This window comes from Gigantopelta aegis, chromosome 3, assembly GCF_016097555.1.
Source record: "Gigantopelta aegis isolate Gae_Host chromosome 3, Gae_host_genome, whole genome shotgun sequence".
NCBI classification, from domain to species: domain Eukaryota; kingdom Metazoa; phylum Mollusca; class Gastropoda; order Neomphalida; family Peltospiridae; genus Gigantopelta; species Gigantopelta aegis.
The window spans coordinates 31,282,374-31,299,807 of record NC_054701.1 but is presented as its reverse complement, the minus strand read 5'-3'; the positions used below and the strand labels follow the sequence as shown (position 1 = coordinate 31,299,807).

At 39.0% G+C, this 17,434-nt stretch overlaps 1 protein-coding gene across 1 annotated transcript in view; it reads right to left on the bottom strand.

Annotated features, from left to right (window-relative positions):
* LOC121368597 (solute carrier family 13 member 5-like) overlaps positions 1 to 8,487 on the bottom strand; it is a 20,292-nt gene extending 11,805 nt beyond the window's left edge. Inside the window, exons 1-7 of the mRNA XM_041493336.1 lie at positions 8,392 to 8,487; positions 6,645 to 6,794; positions 6,038 to 6,153; positions 4,568 to 4,722; positions 3,783 to 3,870; positions 1,556 to 1,771; positions 318 to 431 (exon numbers count right to left, since the gene is read on the bottom strand). Coding sequence (XP_041349270.1) covers positions 318 to 431; positions 1,556 to 1,771; positions 3,783 to 3,870; positions 4,568 to 4,722; positions 6,038 to 6,153; positions 6,645 to 6,794; positions 8,392 to 8,487 — 935 coding nt within the window. The remainder of the gene's footprint in view (positions 1 to 317; positions 432 to 1,555; positions 1,772 to 3,782; positions 3,871 to 4,567; positions 4,723 to 6,037; positions 6,154 to 6,644; positions 6,795 to 8,391) is intronic.
* Positions 8,488 to 17,434: the final 8,947 nt, after the last annotated feature.

Below are 17,434 nucleotides of genomic sequence, written 5' to 3'. Positions count from 1 at the left end.
GGTATCGATAGCTTTACTTCTGGTACATCTGAACGTTTCTCTGAAAGTGAAATGATATAACCAACAATTACATTTTCTAATGTAATCACTTGTTGTGTGCGCAATTTCTTGAGAAAATCTAAACGTCTTACTATTGCTGTTGTTTTTAAATGGAGATGAGTGGGTGTATTAGTCCTTTTGGCTTGTTTTAGTGTTGTTGGGTTTTGTATGCTTTGTTGCGGATTTGAATTGGAGGGTCACAATGTGTGTGTTTTACCACAAATACTGCTAATATAGACTTCTGGCTACGGATAAACATGCTTGCATAAAAATAATACCTTGGTCCAAGAAATACAATCTGCACCCACAGCCAAACCAGGAAAACACCAATGGCTGACACCGGAAATGAGAATATCATCCACGATGTGAAGGTAATCATTCCGCCTTCGAGTCTTAAAACAAATATTAAGATATATAGAAAAAAACTGCATGTAATTGTAAGTCCTATATTAAAAATACTATGCTTATACCTCTGAACGCTGTATTCCTATGAAAAGGACAGTCATTAAAAGAGATTAATAAACAAATCACTGCCATGTTTTCATAATTAATGTTATCATGCATACGTCAGTTAACTCCTTACTTCGTAGGACAACGCAGTAGCCTCGATTACGATCTAACACGACTAGGGACGAACATGACCTAACGGTATTAGGGGAAAGGTGGTAAAATAAGGAATATGTGCACGAATATGTAGAGTCTTCTTCAACTAGACAACAATAGCACTTACCGGCCTCGGTGGCGTAGTGGTTAGGCCATCGGTTTACAGGCTGGTGGGTACTGGGTTCGGATCCCAGTCGAGGCATGGGATTTTTAATCCAGATACCGACTCCAAACCCTGAGTGAGTGCTCCGCAAGGCTCAATGGGTAGGTGTAAAACCACTTGCACCGACCAGTGATCCATAACTGGTTCAACAAAGGCCATGGTTTGTGCTATCCTGCCTGTGGGAAGCGTAAATAAAAGATCCCTTGCTGCCTGTCGTAAAAGAGTAGCCTATGTGGCGACAGCGAGTTTCCTCTAAAACACAGTGTCAGAATGATCATATGTTTGACTTCCAATAGCCGATGATAAGATAAAAAAAATCAATGTGCTCTAGTGGCGTCGTTAAATAAAACAAACTTTACTTTTACAATAGCACTTTTAAATACACTTTTCGTATTTTTCTACAGGCAGAGACGTGTTCCACTATTTGGCGCCTCTGAGCCATTAACAGCCACTGAGCCACGAATGTCGACCATCAGGCAAAAAAAGAAGCAAAAACCGTCCAAAAAGAAAAAAGAAAACAAACATACAAAAGGTTTTTTCTCCAAAGTGTTGCCGCCTCAACAACTGCTCCCATACTCCTCACACACCTCTAGGTACAGCCCTGAAGACGTTATTGTGAATAGACGTCAGTATGGACACGTGGTCGTTTTCATAACAGCCCGTATATAAGCCTATACTATACAGTAACACATATTTTTCAACGTATCAAGACGAATCTGAAGATAGTAACAGGTGGAAGAATAAACATACTTGTCAATGTAACCTTTTGCTACCAGGTTATTTCCTGTCCCAGTCAGTGTTCCAATCCCACCGCAGTTTGCAGAATAACAGACGCACAGACAGACGGCTTTTAGCAGGTTCTTTGATTCTGGGTCTAGATTTGAGAAGTCTGTTTCTTCATCATCGTCGTCTTCGTAGTTAAGACCATCAACGACCATATCATTCTTAGTAATGCCTTCTCTAATACTGTAATATTTATTAGTTATATTTTCAATAACAAAACCAGTATCTAATGATGTTAGAATTTTGACTTGGATACACAATTTAGTTTATGGTAAACTGTTCAGTTTGATACAGCTTAGTTTTAAAATGGCGTGTGCTGCGTCTTTTTGAGCTGCGAACGCTCGTGAGCAAATGTGTGTTGAGCTGCCTTTATATTAAATTATATTATATTACCATATTGCTATAGTATACTACATGCGATTTTAATTATAGCTTAACAATATCTGTGTACATGTTTAACTCACTCTCCACCATTGCACTGCACTATTTATATACATGTATATATTAATTTATATGTTCAATACTGTTTTTATGCCATTAAGCTGTAAAGCTTAACGCAATAAAGAACTTGAACTTGAGCCGCTGTTGAGCGCCTCATTAGAAATAATTTGGTCCAGCTTATTCGTCTTCGACAGTGATGTATGTTCGTCTAGCCCCTTCCCTTTGACCAATCCAGCTTGGTTGACCCTACCAGGAGCTGGAGCTCTCGATGGTATAGTTCTTTGCGTCACTGAGACATCCAAGAAACGGACTATTAGATGGTGTATGGTACACGACAGCTACAATCTATATTGAAACGATAATCAACTGACACACCATCTTCTTTTACCATATCTCGTTGTCTTTTATTTTCTAATGAGCTCTGTCCGGCGCTAGTTTTGATTTAGTAAACTAGTCTGAGAGTGGCAATCCTCTTTGTGGCGATGCTAAAGGGATGAAGTATCCAGTGAAGGGTCTCTTCGGGTGAGGCTGTCCTCCTACAGACAATGCACTGTATAGAGATTCATGGAACCATCCACTATTTTACCAAATTCCCATTGGACTCTGTATCGTGCGGAGATACGGCCCTGACCATATGTTACGGTCTTGTCATTCAAATTGCAGAACGAAATACATATGTACCATACTTTACTTCTTCAAGAGTTACTTTCCTAAAAAACATATCTAACTTCTCTGCATGACTGATGTCAATATTCTCATTGAATACAGAGTACCATTTTAAATAGTTCAATAGTTCATAGGGTTGCAGTCGAGGGCTTTTAAAAAGGGGAACTTCAATATGTTGGTGAAAAGACAACTTTCGAAGAAGTAAGGAAGTGCTTTTTATCAAACATAAAAAACTAGATTGTTGTAAAAGTAGAAGGTTGGATAATTCGTCATTGTTTCTAGTACACACAGTAGATATTGAGTAAATGCTCAGCAGTGAAGCACTTTTTAACTACGTTTTGTTTCAGGCTTCACTTTAAATAGTTTCTCGTTCCAACCAGTGCACCACAACTGGTCAAAGTCCGTGGTATGTGCTTTCCTGTCTGTGGGAAAGTGCATATAAAAAAATCCCTTGTTGCATCAGATTTTTTTTTAGCGGGTTTCCTCTGATGACTACGTGTCACAATTACCAAATGTTTGAAATCCAATAGCCGATGATTAATTAATCAATGTTCTCTAGAGGTGTCGTTAAATAAAACAAACTTTAACTTTAAATAACCAAAATCCTCATCCATAGTATCAGGAAGGTACCTGCGTTACCAGCTTACTGACAGTCGATCCCACAATACCGAAATTCAATCCCACAGTACATCTCTGTATTTTATACAGGCCTAACAACTCTAGCAGTGAATAACAGTTGGTCTCAAATGTAATGTGTTCCTTTATTTCTTTCCACCAGTATATTTCTCATTTCGCAAATTCTGTCATTTCATACGACGCTTGTGCAAGTGCGAATCGTGTCAACACAATTATAGATATCACTGAACCAAATATTCTTTAATTATATTTATGCCCCATCCCCACTCCCCACCCCAGTGTGCCTGGAAGAAAAAATATATAGAACAAAAATAGAACTAATGAAGAGACGAAAGAAAATATTTGATCTTGTATAATGCAATAATTATATATCGAACTATAGATTTGATGTATTATTAGCTGTTTGTATATTGTCACAAACCATTATACATCTATTATTAATGCATCACACCTGTTTGCGTTCTGTAGACCTTCTTCTAACGCCATTTCATTGACTTTGCTTTGTTCGTTCGGCTGTGGGTCACTGCCCAGTAGAGCTTCTAAAAGCGTAACACAAAGACAATATTAGGATTGTTGGGTTATGTCAGGCGTAATTCAAAATGGCATATTACTGTTAAGTGGTTAGATATTCTAATAAATTAACCCGAATATAGTAACTAATATAGTGAAATATGGCATAATACCATTATACTGAAAGAAAAAAATGTTCACTGGTCCTGATAAACTTAACAAAAATAACGAAAACTTCCCACTTTATATCAAATACATGTAGCAATATGTTTTGTGTAGATGATTAATTTTGATGAATATAAAATGCACGGTTAATACGTTAGCTTGAAATCTGTCAAGACATTTGAATACTATAGGGCTAAGCCTTTTTCCTGGCTCCAAAATTAAAATAGTTTTTAAACAATTTTAATTTAAATTATGAATATCATGTAAAGGTTTTTCGCCTAAAAGATGAAAACAGCATACACATGATGAAAATCGGTTATAACATCAGACATAATTTTTGTTAGTAACGCATCGTATGTAGTGAGGCAGTTAACACCCAATGTTTGACTGAATTGTGCAATTTTGGTTAAAAGTATGAAACTTTGGCACATATATACCTTGACCCATTACAAACATTTTCAGATATGGACCCAAGTAAGGAGTGCTCACTGGAGGGGAATATGCTCTGACTGTTTCCCGTAGAACGTTTCAAAAGTGTAATTGTATTACAATCGTACAAACCTGTAGCACCGTGTACTGCTCGTTTCTTTCTGGACTGAATCTTGAGGAGTCTACACAGGACGGCTCTGGCTATGGGAAGCATCATAGCTGTGGCCGCCGTGTTAGAAATCCACATGGACAGGAAGCCCGTGCCTACCGCAAAGGCCAGCAAAAGTCTGAACAGAAAACACAATACTAGCTAAAACACACAGAACGAAGCATTATGATATGATTTGTATTTGTATCAGTGTACATGTTGTATTAATATATAAACGTATTGAGACTTATTGCCAAGGAAATAATATGCCTTGACTGATGTTAGTACAATCGGGTTGGAATCGGCTCTACTGGTCGTAGTTGTTACCAAGTGGAGCTGATTTTAATCAGATTGATGTTAGTGGAAATAAAAATACAAACAATAGTCAATGTCCTAGGATAACACCGGCTTCAGTGAAGTAGTTGTTGGATCTTCGGTCTTAAGGCTGTAGGTACTAGGTAAAGTGTCGGATCCCACCCACAGTGATGTTTAACGGCTCATTGAGGGTTTAAGACGTATCTTTCACCAAACACAAACAGTTAACCAATAGTCCCTGCCCTGGACAGAAAGCAGAGGTGTGTGTGTGTGTGTGTGTGTGTGAGAGAGAGAGAGAGAGAGAGAGAGAGAGAGAGAGAGAGAGAGAGAGAGAGAGAGAGAGAGAGAGAGAGAGAGAGAGAGAGAGAGTGTGTGTGTGTGTGTGTATGTGTGTGTGTGTGTGTGTGCTCAGAGCAGCATAACAAGGGACCGAGATGCTTCCCATGTTAGATGTTTGGAGTGTAGATTTCGCAGAACAATTCACGAACACATGCGATGACGATGCGAATTGCTTAAGACAGCTTAAGTAAGCTTTGTGAATTAGGTCGGCTTAAGCAACTTCGCATCATCTATGCATGTCTTTGAGCATTCGCGGGGGTGGAGTGGGGTGGAGGGCTGGATTTAGCTCTGTCGGTTGAGTCCTCACTTGAGGTGCTTGCGTCCATTCAGTTGATTGTGTTTTTTCTCATTCCAACCATTGCACCACAACTGGACGAAGGTCGTGGTATGTGCTTTCCTGTCTAGGAAAAATGTAACGGGTTTCCTCTGATGACTACGAGTAAGAATTACCAAATGTTTGACATCCAATAGCCGATGATTAATTAATCACTGTGCTCTAGTGGTGTTGTTAAATAAAACAAAACAAACGTTGTGCATTGCACTGCGAGATCGCAAATTTGCGAATGTTTACTGAATTAGGTCATAGCTCTTTTTTATCATATACGTCGTCAAAGGAGGGAGGGGTCTCAGATCTCCGTGACTGCCACGGATCTATCATAGACTATTTCATAATGAGTTTGGGGTTTTTCAAATACAAGTTTTCTGTCAATGAGTGGATGTGTGAATACAATATTTTTACGAATTGCGATTATATATGTTTATATTTAACAATTCTCCATTTACATTGTTGTATTTGTTACCTCTTAGGTCTGACCCCAAACAGAAGAAGAAGTTTCAGAGCAAATCGTCTGTGAAGATTGCTTTTCTCTATGGCGAGCGCCACCAGCAGTCCTCCCATCAACATAAACCTGACATCCTGGCAAGAGTGAACAGTATCATTACACGTGATATAAATATGTAGGTTGTTTATTGTTCCTGTATAAATTTTGTAAAATTACTGACGAGGTCACCTATAAATTGTGTATCAACTCCATTGATTTATTAATACCCCAACTACGCGATATGAGTCTGAAATATGATAATGTGGTGTGAAATTCGCATTACTGGAACCAAGAATGACATATAGGGTATTAGAATCTGAACAAGTTGTTCATTGAGTCTGTAAGCTGTATTACAGAAATGAACCCATTTCATATCATTTATATTGTTTACTATTTCTCCATACGAATGGATATGACTTATGTCAGACTGCGGTGTGGATTCATTAATTTGAGAAGAAAGAGTTTCTGTTAAATAAATAAAGTTGGTGATACAATAAGTTGATATTATTTTTTTTTGGAAACTTATCAAATATTATGATAAAAAGCAGTGCGGACGTACCTGGACTTTGAATATTTTCATACTAACCTTAAAATACTGAACGGCTAGTATTTTGGGAGGGGCTACTCCCAAAATAGGAAATAGCACAATTGGTAAAAGGGAAGTCACCGGAAGCGGAAGTGCTTCACTCATCCAGTAAACTATCATCAAAAGAAAGCCAAAAGCGCACCGAGATACCTGCAACGGACGATAATTTTCGTAATAATTCATAAGGTACAACTGAAAAAATACCTAACAGATGGCAATACAAAATATATGCAAATTAAATCGATACATATAAATATTAATTAAATGCGTACATGCAACGTACCGAAGACGATCCTGGAAGTACTAAAGGTATTAAAACCAATGGTGTAATAATTATAATCAGTGATCTCCATGTTGCTTTTATATGCGAAAATAAAAACATTATTCTTAAATTTCAGAGGACATAAACACAACTCGAAGATACAAAAATCATGAACAGATCAGCATCATGGTTAACTAAATAGCGAATGTTCCCGTAGTTAGTTGACTGTATGCACATCGTCGCTTGAAATGAAACCAATAAGGGACACACATGTCCAGCATTCGGTCACTGAAGCCATATGTAAATGATGTACCTTGCCAGTGTGCACATGACTATTATAAGGGCGGAGTTAGAATGTTTTAAAAAAGGGTGTACAACATTAGTTGTTTTATAAAATAGAAGAGAGAGAGAGAGAGAGAGAGAGAGAGAGAGAGAGAGAGAGAGAGAGAGAGAGAGAGAGAGAGAGAGAGAGAGAGAGAGAGAGAGAGGAGGATTGAGGCTGGGTCACAAGGGGCACAGGCCCCTATATATGGTCACGTAATATTTAGGGCGAGTTTGGTATGACAACTCGTGTTTATGATTGCCTCCGTGTTCCATATCTATAGCACGAACCCTGGATCGGCGACCTTATCCGTCCTTGTACTGCAATCGTGTGCGTGTCCAGGCAAGATCACGTGACAAATTCATTCATGAATCGTGCGTATGATTATAAGTCGTCCTTTCTTACGTTAGCATGTCCGTATTATGTCACGTTTGACATTGGAAAATTATACCTTAAATCACTATATGGATGCATGTACACTGAGACTATCTGAACGACAAATCCATCCATTGGTGTATTCAAAATATTATCTCTGCACACAGTAAGCTCTAAGGATTTAACCACTAACAGTTAACAAACTGTCCTGGACAGACAGCCCAGATAGCTGAGGTGTATCTGCCCAGAACAGCGTGCTTGAGCCTTACTTGTATATAAGCAGAAAAATAAGTTGAAATAAATGAATCAATCAAAGGATTTTTTTTAACACGGTCATGACTGCTCTCATGAACAAATGTCACGTGTTTTGTGTATAGGACGACTCTTGAGGATGCTACATCATGATTGCGTTGTAGGAGGACTGCCATTCAACAGCGTTTGAAAAAAATAAAGCTAATTTTAAATGTTTTAATTTTTGATTTTTGCAATCGTCAACGATGCTTTAAAGAAAACTACGAAAATATGGGCCCTGGTATCTAACCTGGATTCATAACTATGACCCTAAGTCAGAGCAACATTTGAAACAGTGGAAACACGTCAATTCTCTAGCACCAAAGAAATTCAATGCCCGTCCCAGTGCTAGCAAGATCATATGCAGCATTCTCTATAATACCAAGGGACCAATCCCTATCGACTGTATGATTTGCTTAGACGTTTGCGTCAGTCAATCTGTCGAAAACGGCGTGGAAAGCTGTCAACCACCCCTCTGCTGATTCAAGAAAATGTACCATCTCACACGGCATGGGTTGTAACGGTGAAACTGCACCAACTCCACCCCGGCTATGCTCTCCAAAGATTATCCGGATTTGGACAATCTGATCCATTTCTCATCCACGGAGACATGGTATGATATGAAAAGGGGCACGTCTTGTAAGACTTACTGACATACTTAATCATACTGGCAGAGGACATAGTTACTCTGAATACATAGTCGCATTGACTAAAGAATTGATATAATTAGGTTCATCAATTACAGGAAATACTCAAAATTGAAATTAGGCGTGATGAATATAGCAGACGTTATGAGAGAACAGTCTCAGAAAACATTATAACTGAATTTAGCTTGTATAATGTGCCAGATTACGATTACTGGATGGAATCGGCTTTCGCTTCATTTCCGATGTCGACATTCTCGGCATCCAGTGAGCACAGACTTTGCTCATACCAAAATGTTGATGCGCGGTCGGTCTGGAATCGATCCCCGTCGGTGGGCCCATTGGGCTATTTCGTGCTCCAGCCAGTGCACCACGACTGATATATCAAAGGCCGTGGTATGTGTTATCCTGTCTGTGGGATGGTGCATATAAAATATCCCTTGCTGCTAATCGAAAAGTGTAGCCCATGAAGTGGCGACAGCGGGTTTCTTCTCTATATCTGTGTGGTCCTTAACCATATGTCTGACGCCATATAACCGTAAATAAAATGTGTTGAGTGGTGCGTCGTTAAATAAAACATTTCCTTCCTTCCGAAGGATGTAGTATGTACAGACTTGCCTATAGGAAAGTTCATATAAAATACCCATGCATTGCGTTATCGTTAGGAGTAGACTATGTGACGACAACGGGTTTTCCGTCTTTCTTGGTCAAATGTCGAAATAACCAAATGTTAGGCAATGAATAGCCGTAGACTATATTACATATATACGCACGCGCGCACACAAACACAAACACACAAACATATATCACAAACACAAACACACACACACACAGAGAGAGAGAGAGAGACACACACACACACACACAAATACACACACACACACACACAGACACACACACACACACACACACACGGAGATCGATCTGTGAGACAAATCTTCTTCACTTCTAGCACTGCTACTTAGAATTCTTCAGACGACTTCTTTATATATGACACCGATAAACCCATTCACTGATTTACTGCTGAACTCAGGATGTCGTTCATTTGTTTTTATTAATAAAAATCTATTTTAATTTGAGAAATTGGTTTATAAGGTCGAAGTGTATGTACTAGAGATCACTGCACTGTCATACCCTTCGATAACGTACAATGAACCTCGAGTCCCTCCCAGTGAACTCTTTTGGCCCCAGGTCGAGTACTATGGAGCATCGCACTAGCGCGCAATACACTGAGAGAGCCTTTGACCAAGATGTATGCGAATCAACATCTCCGCGGTCAAAGAGGTCATTAGTCTCAAACCAAACCACTGATAATTCTTAAAATATGAAAACACACACACACACACACATACACACGGAGATCGATCTGTGAGACAAATCTTCTTCACTTCTATCACTGCTACTTAGAATTCTTCAGACGACTTTTTTATATGTGACAGTGATAAACCCATTCACTGATTTACTGCTGAACTCAGGATGTCGTTCATTTGTTTTTATTGGTAAAAATCTATTTTAATTTGAGAAATTGGTTTATAAGGTCGAAGTGTATGTACTAGAGATCACTGCACTGTCATACCCTTCGATAACGTACAATGAACCTCGAGTCCCACCCAGTGAACTCTTTTGGCCCCAGGTCGTGTACTATGGAGCATCGCACTAGCGCGCAATACACTGAGAGAGCCTTGGACCAAGATGTATGCGAATCAACGATCTGCGCGGTCAAAGAGGTCATTAGTCCCAGACAAAACCACTGATAGTTCTTAAAATATGAAAACACACACACACGGAGATCGATCTGTGAGACAAATCTTCTTCACATCTACCACTACTACTTAGAATTCTTCAGACGACTTCTTTATATGTGACACCGATAAACCCATTCACCGATTTACTGCTGAACTCAGGATGTCGTTCATTTGTTTTTATTGGTAAAAATCTATTTTAATTTGAGAAATTGGTTTATAAGGTCGAAGTGTATGTATTAGAGATCACTGCGCTGTCATACCCTTCAATAACGTACAATGAACCTCGAGTCCCTCCCAGTGAACTCTCTTGGCCCCAGGTTGTGTCCTAGGGAGCATCGCACTAGCGCGCAATACACCGAGAGAGCACTGGACAATATCCGCGGTCAAAGAGGTCATCAGTCTCAGACCAAACCACTGATCTACTGAGCAATAGCTCCAAATACTACTGACTAAAAACATTATAGTTTAAAACTCGAGCAGCAATAATCCGCCGTTTGGAGTTTTTTTTTTCTACCAGCAATAGCGAGGTATATAGGTTGTGATATATGCTGCCCTGTCTCTTGGTGGTAGTGGTTTCGTTTGTAAATAATATATCACGAATTCTGTACATCCAACAGTGGCTGACGTGCTCGATGTAAAGCAAAAACATCATCCCCTGGTTCCCTTCTCCGTGTTAGGGCAGTTTTTATTACAGTTCAAAACAACTAAACAAGTTTCTTATTACATTAGGCATTACAACTCGGGTAAGTTATTGCAATGCAAAACACTACAGGTAGTCCATGAGCCAATAGGGTTTATTGGTATCAATTTGGGGACTAAGACTCATACCGGCTCCAAGGCGGAGTGAGTTTGACGACTACACTGAATTATCTCTCACTAACTACTAACCCACTGTCCTAGACCGGCAGCCCAGATAGTTAAGGTGTATGCCCAGGACAGCGTGTTTGAACCTTAATTGAGCAGAAGCACAAAAATAAGTGTAAATAAATTAATGAACCATTGCAAACAATGTAAAGTTTTCAGGAGAAATATAATAATCATATTCATTTCCCTCATCCTCATTTGTACTTTGCCCATAATCCAGTAGTCTACAGTGTAATTTATTGACAGTCTATTTGCTACACACATGCAATTTGGTAGTGTACTCGTCTTTGGACAGTTTCGAGCCAGCAGATCCAGAATAACCTCAACTCCTTCTTCCTTTTCAACCATCCACCCTGCACATTCGGTTGTTGCTCCAGACACATTCGGTTATTGCTCCAGACACCTCAATATTTTTCACAAGGTCTGAAGCAGTATCAATAACCTGGAGGCTGATGACTGTCTACCTCAACTTTCGTCAAACAAAACAGGATGTACCTGAGATCACTGACCTTAGTGCACGATGCACCTAGGACACAGAAGAGACATGTGACTGCCTTTACTTTGGAGGTTTTAGTTCTCTGAGGGAATCTATTGCTGACCCAACTAAAAACAGCGATTTCAAAGAACTTGCCATACCTTTGGCGGCAAATTAGTGACTAAAGTAGATTTGTTAGTCTTTCTAAGTAATAAATCTGGTGTAGACAGAGTTCACGGTAATGGTCCAAGGATTGAGATAAAATACCATCTATTTGGAGTTTGTGTCCTTGTTACACCACAAGGATGCAACCAAACAAAGAACAAACTGCTTTTATGGGGATCACTCTCCCTTTTGCTTTTACTTCTTTTTGTATACATAATGCTAAACCTCTACACCATGTTAGTTTTCATTCGGTTTTGGAATTGGTTTGCTGGTGGGTCTTTTTTCTAGTTTCTCACACTCAAAGGCTTTCACAAGTCAAGAGGTGGCGATATCTCTCGGAGCTACCTTTGCAGTAGAAATGCTAATGAAGTCCTACCTTTCAGTGAATGGGCCTATCTTTTGATAACAAAAACAACTGCTGATACTGCTTTCTGGTCTTTTTTATTCTTGGTCAGTAAGTATGATGGAATTTGGATTTGTTACCTTTTAACTGACCTAGGGATGCACTGCTGGGTTTAGCTGTTAATAATACTGTTTGATAATTTCAACGTTCAGGCTCTGCTTCCAGGAGTCGGAGTATCTATATTGTGACCCCATTGGTCTAGTTAACAGGGATCCACCCAAAATGTTTGTTTTTTCCCAGACATCTGCACTGAGAAGTGGCCCATGTTTCAAGCTTAATTATCAGGATTCATCTCTGGGATATTCGTCTTCAGACCACAGTTTGGGGCTATATATAGGTACCTGACATAGTTGATCTTATCATAGGCAAACAACCATGAGATCATAGTTCTTATGGCATTAAGGTGCACATTCCAGTTCCCTACACGAAAAGCACACAGAAGGCCAAGTACATGTATTACATCCTCTAGCATGTGTATGTAGGACATCCAGTATGTTGATAGCTCTCCATTCTTGTGAATTAGATATTCTATTAAATATATCCCCATTGTTATCAACTGACCTAAGCATGGACTTTTACAAGACACTATTGAATTTCTATTCAAATCTGCGACCATGCTAAGAATTATGATCAAATCACTGTTGCCGTAAACATTGTCCTTCACCCACATTATAAATACCCCTTACAGTACTAGTTTCGTAATGGTTTCTTATATGTACTTATGTACCCTGACAGCATGACTGCAGTGTTTACAAGCATGGACCCCAGTGATGGACATCTTAGAAGAATGTTTAAAACGTGCTAAAAACATTTTAGTAGCTTTTACAAAAAGTGTTTGATCCACAACTACCATACTTTTTCAACTAGTAATTTCTCCCTGATTAGTTCTGCCTGTTTCAAGATTTCAAACACTGTGGTTAACATTTGTGGCTGGTGCACTGAAAAAGGGCAGATACCCAGCATCTTCTGAGCTTGGCATTTGGTTGATGTTAACTCTGGTCTACCTTGGGATTCGCCGACCCTCTGAACATGTTTGTCCTGCAAGGATCCACACCAGGTTCTTCTTACAGGCAACTTTAACAGCTTCCTTGGTTTTTCTGGATATGGTCTCTTTGGTGTGATGAAGCCGTATAGTTTCATACGTGTACCGGCTACATAGATGCCAAGCACTTGGTGCTCAATGTTGACAAATATCTACTTAGTCATCGAGTCAGTGGCATATACGTTTAGGCCAGGGTTTATAGACCACATCGTCCTAGAGCTAAACTTCAACACATTGAAAAACTAGGGTTCACCACACACCAAAGCTGGGTCTGGTGCTGTCAAATTATGCTGCAAGATCTATAGTTCACGCCAGAACAGATTTCTTGTGTTTTGTCACATTTGATTCAGTGTGTTTCTTTTTCAAACTGGTACCATACTCACCAGCCTCAGCCCCGGCCCAGTCTCCAGCCCAGGTGTGTTTTGGGCATACACCATACCAAAGCTTGTGCAGTATCTGGATGACCTCTGTGTTTCCAGTAAGTGTTTACGAAATCTTTTGAAGGTTATGTTGTCGATATATCACAGCAAATATCATGTTCAAAGACTGGACATAAGTGGTGATCCAGTATGTTTGCACCTTTGTGTCAAGGTGTCCAGTTAGGAGTCAGAAAAGAAATCACTTTGGTTTATTTGGTTTGTAGAAAGTGGCACTTTTATTCTTCTGAAGTTTTTATAAGGTGTGCATTTATTTATTTATTTTTAAGCATAAGCTGCTTTTCATTTGAATTTATATTAATAAAATAAACTTTAATATAATTTAATATGTCGTCTATAAACAAACAACAACAAAAAAGGGATGGGCAGGAAAGGTCTGTATGCTATAGATCACTGCACTGGTGTAACCTAAATTAGTGTACACTGAACCACAAATCCCGTCTAGAGAACTCTTTTGTTCTCCAAGACGTAGCCCAGTGGTAAAGCGCTCGCTTGGTGCGCGGTCGGTTTGGGATCGATTCCCGTCAGTGGGCCCATTGGGATATTTCTCGTTCCAGCCAGTGCACCACGACTGGTATATCAAAGGCCGTGGTATGTGCTATCCTGTCTATGGGATGGTGCATATAAAAGATCCCTTGCTGCTAATCGAAAAGAATAGCCAATGAAGTGGCGACAGCGGGTTTCAATATCTGTGTGGTCCTTAACCATATTTCCGACGCCATATAACAGTAAATAAAATGTTTTGAGTGCGTCGTTAAATAAACCATTTCATTTCTTTTCCTTCTTTTGTCCTCGGACAGTGTACTACCGAGCACTGCGCCAGCGTACACTACACTAAAAGAACACTGGACGAGGCTGGATTGGAAGCGATGATCTCCGCGGTCAAGAAAACAATCACCGTTAGCCCATCCCGATGATAAAATCCTTGAACCGTTAAGAATAGTGGGCACAAATATACGGCGACATTCTTTTGCCAGTACTTGGGCCTACCTCACAGTACTAGCTCTAGATTAAACCCGAGCAAAAGCGATCATGGGGTTCGCTCCACGCAGCCATGATAGCAATAACTTGCTACACTTTAGGAGCTCTGATCCGACTAACTCATAATGACATTTTGAAAACACCTTCATGTGTTGGTGCTTCGTGTATCAACCCACCCAACATATGTGTTTGACATTGCGCATACGAAGAAAGATCACATAAATCAAACGCAAAATATCAACACGACACCTTGCCCAGCTCTTTCGTTTGTAAAGTTTGTCGTTGGTCAGGTCCGAGTCCCGACCGGATCGTGCATGCTTGGCGAATCGCAAGAATTTCACCTCTTATCAACCACTGAAGCAAAAACGTCAAATTCACCCTCTCTACCTTTGGCGTCAATGTGTGGTTCATCTAGTCATGTCAAATTACCTAGCCATGAACATTTCACGCTAATGTGTTGTCTAATAATCCCTTGTGATTTTGTAATAATTCCTATTAAAATATATATCTCCATTATTTAATGGATTTTTGAGTATATAAATATTTGCATTTGAAGTGTATTTAGTCCTTGAAAATGTTGATATTTTAACTTAACACGAATATGTTGTTGCTAAGAAAATAACGCCTAGGGCATGTTTGCATTTAAAGAGTCATATCCAAAATTAAAGATAATAACAATAAATAAAATTTTAAGACCTAAATCACTGGCTAGAACAGCTATAAGTAGTAAATTTGAAGCAATCCAAACTGTATGACACAAGAGGTTAAAGGCACACTGTCATGGATTTAAGGACCCAATCTAATTAAAATTAGCTCCACTATTACACGTGGATCTAACGGCAGCCAGTTGGAGCTCATGTCCACCAATCAAAACCTTACTTGCAGAATCATGCCAGTGATTTAAAAATAATTGTAAAACATTCCGAATTATCTTGAGGGTATACGACACGTTTCGTGTAAATTACGAATGCCTTAAAACATGTTTTATTTTATAAAATAAATAATTTGTAATGTAAAACTGAAGACTGATTTTTTAAAAATATTTTTTATAAATAAATAAATAATTTTTAATGTAAAATTGAACACTGATAACCCATCCCATACGTATTGGTATGGTTCGCTGTACTGCGGCTACTAAAATAGACTCGCCCGATATTTTTTGAATTTGTATGCTCCCAAATAACGTTATAGAAGGCGAAGTGTGATTGGTCAATATTTAAATTATTATTTACAGACGAAATGTTACCTGGACATTGGAGACTACGCAGTGTTGTTAGTAATCTGATTAAAATTAGTTCTACTGGTCTAAATAAGGCATTCGTAATTCACATGAAACATATCGTATACCCTCAGGATAATTCGGAATGTTTTCAAATTATTTTCAAATCACTTGCATGATTCTGCAAGTAAGGTTTTGATTGGTGGACATGAGCTCTAACTGGCTGCTGTTAGATCCACATGTAATAGTGGAGCTAATTTTAATTAGATTGTTAAGGACCTTATTTCTCTAAAAATAGATAATAACTAAAAATTACATTAATTGTTGGAAACCAAATCTAGCTATTGCATCATCTTAACTGAACCATGATGGAGTGAAATCCATGGCAACCCTCTCGGCAATTTTAGTTTTTGAATTATGGACCATTGCCATAATTCAATTATTTTTACAAAATATCATTAATAAATGGAGTATGGTGGTTATGAAGATGGTTGAATAAAGTACATTTAGAGACAAATCAAATTATTTTTGTTCAGGTAATACTTTGTTAGACCATTAAATAGGTCAGTGGTCTGTGATAATATGCCTTTAAGGTTGTCAATACTATATTTTCGAATTCGGAGATAACCATATGGAGTTTTTAGATTTGCGGGTGTTATTGTCTATTTGATCCCGCAAATGTAATTTTTGACTAAAGGCATTAGCCCAAATTTAAAAATAAAACATTTGTGGGCATCAATTAAGACAATAACACCCTCAAATCTAAAAACTCCACATGGGTATGTCCATTGTAAAACTCAATCGTTCTTCTACGGAACTAACTGTATATTTGGTATTTCTTGATAAAAATACCTGGCTACACTCAAATTGTAGACTTTTGAACCGTCAACTTTGCCTGCTCCAATTGCTAATGATGTCACTTTTTAATGCTATCATTAGCTTTCCGGGTGTTATTTTCATTTGATCCCGGAAAAAGAATGTAATTAACCAATCACAATACAGAACAAACTTGCCATCAGTTTACAAAATGGCATATTCTTAACACAAAAAGAAACGGAGAAAAAAACACTCCGAGCACTTTACCACGGAACCACATACTGGTAGTCTCCTCAAACGTGTCTGTATCCATAACTCAGTCTGTTGAGTGCTCGCTTGAGATTGAACCACGTCAGCAGGCCCGTATTTGACCGACCCCCCCCCCCCCCCCATCGTTTTTTTTCCTTCTCAATATGCCCCCGGACGCCTCACTATAAGCCTAAACGACCCCCCACACACCTCAGAATCCTGGCTACGGGCCTGGTCTGTGAATCCATTCAACTGACAGGCTTTCTCATTCCAACCAGTGCACAACAAGTCAAAGGCTATGGTATGTGCTTTTCTGTCTGTAGGACAGTGCATATTAAAGATCCTTTGCTGCAGTAAGAAAAATGTAGCGGGTTTCATCTGCCGACTACTGTACTGTCAGAATGACCAAATGTTTGACATCCAGCAGCCGATGATTAATTAATCATCGTGCTCTTGTGGTGTCGTTAAACAAAACAAACTTTAACTTTCCATCTCTGTCT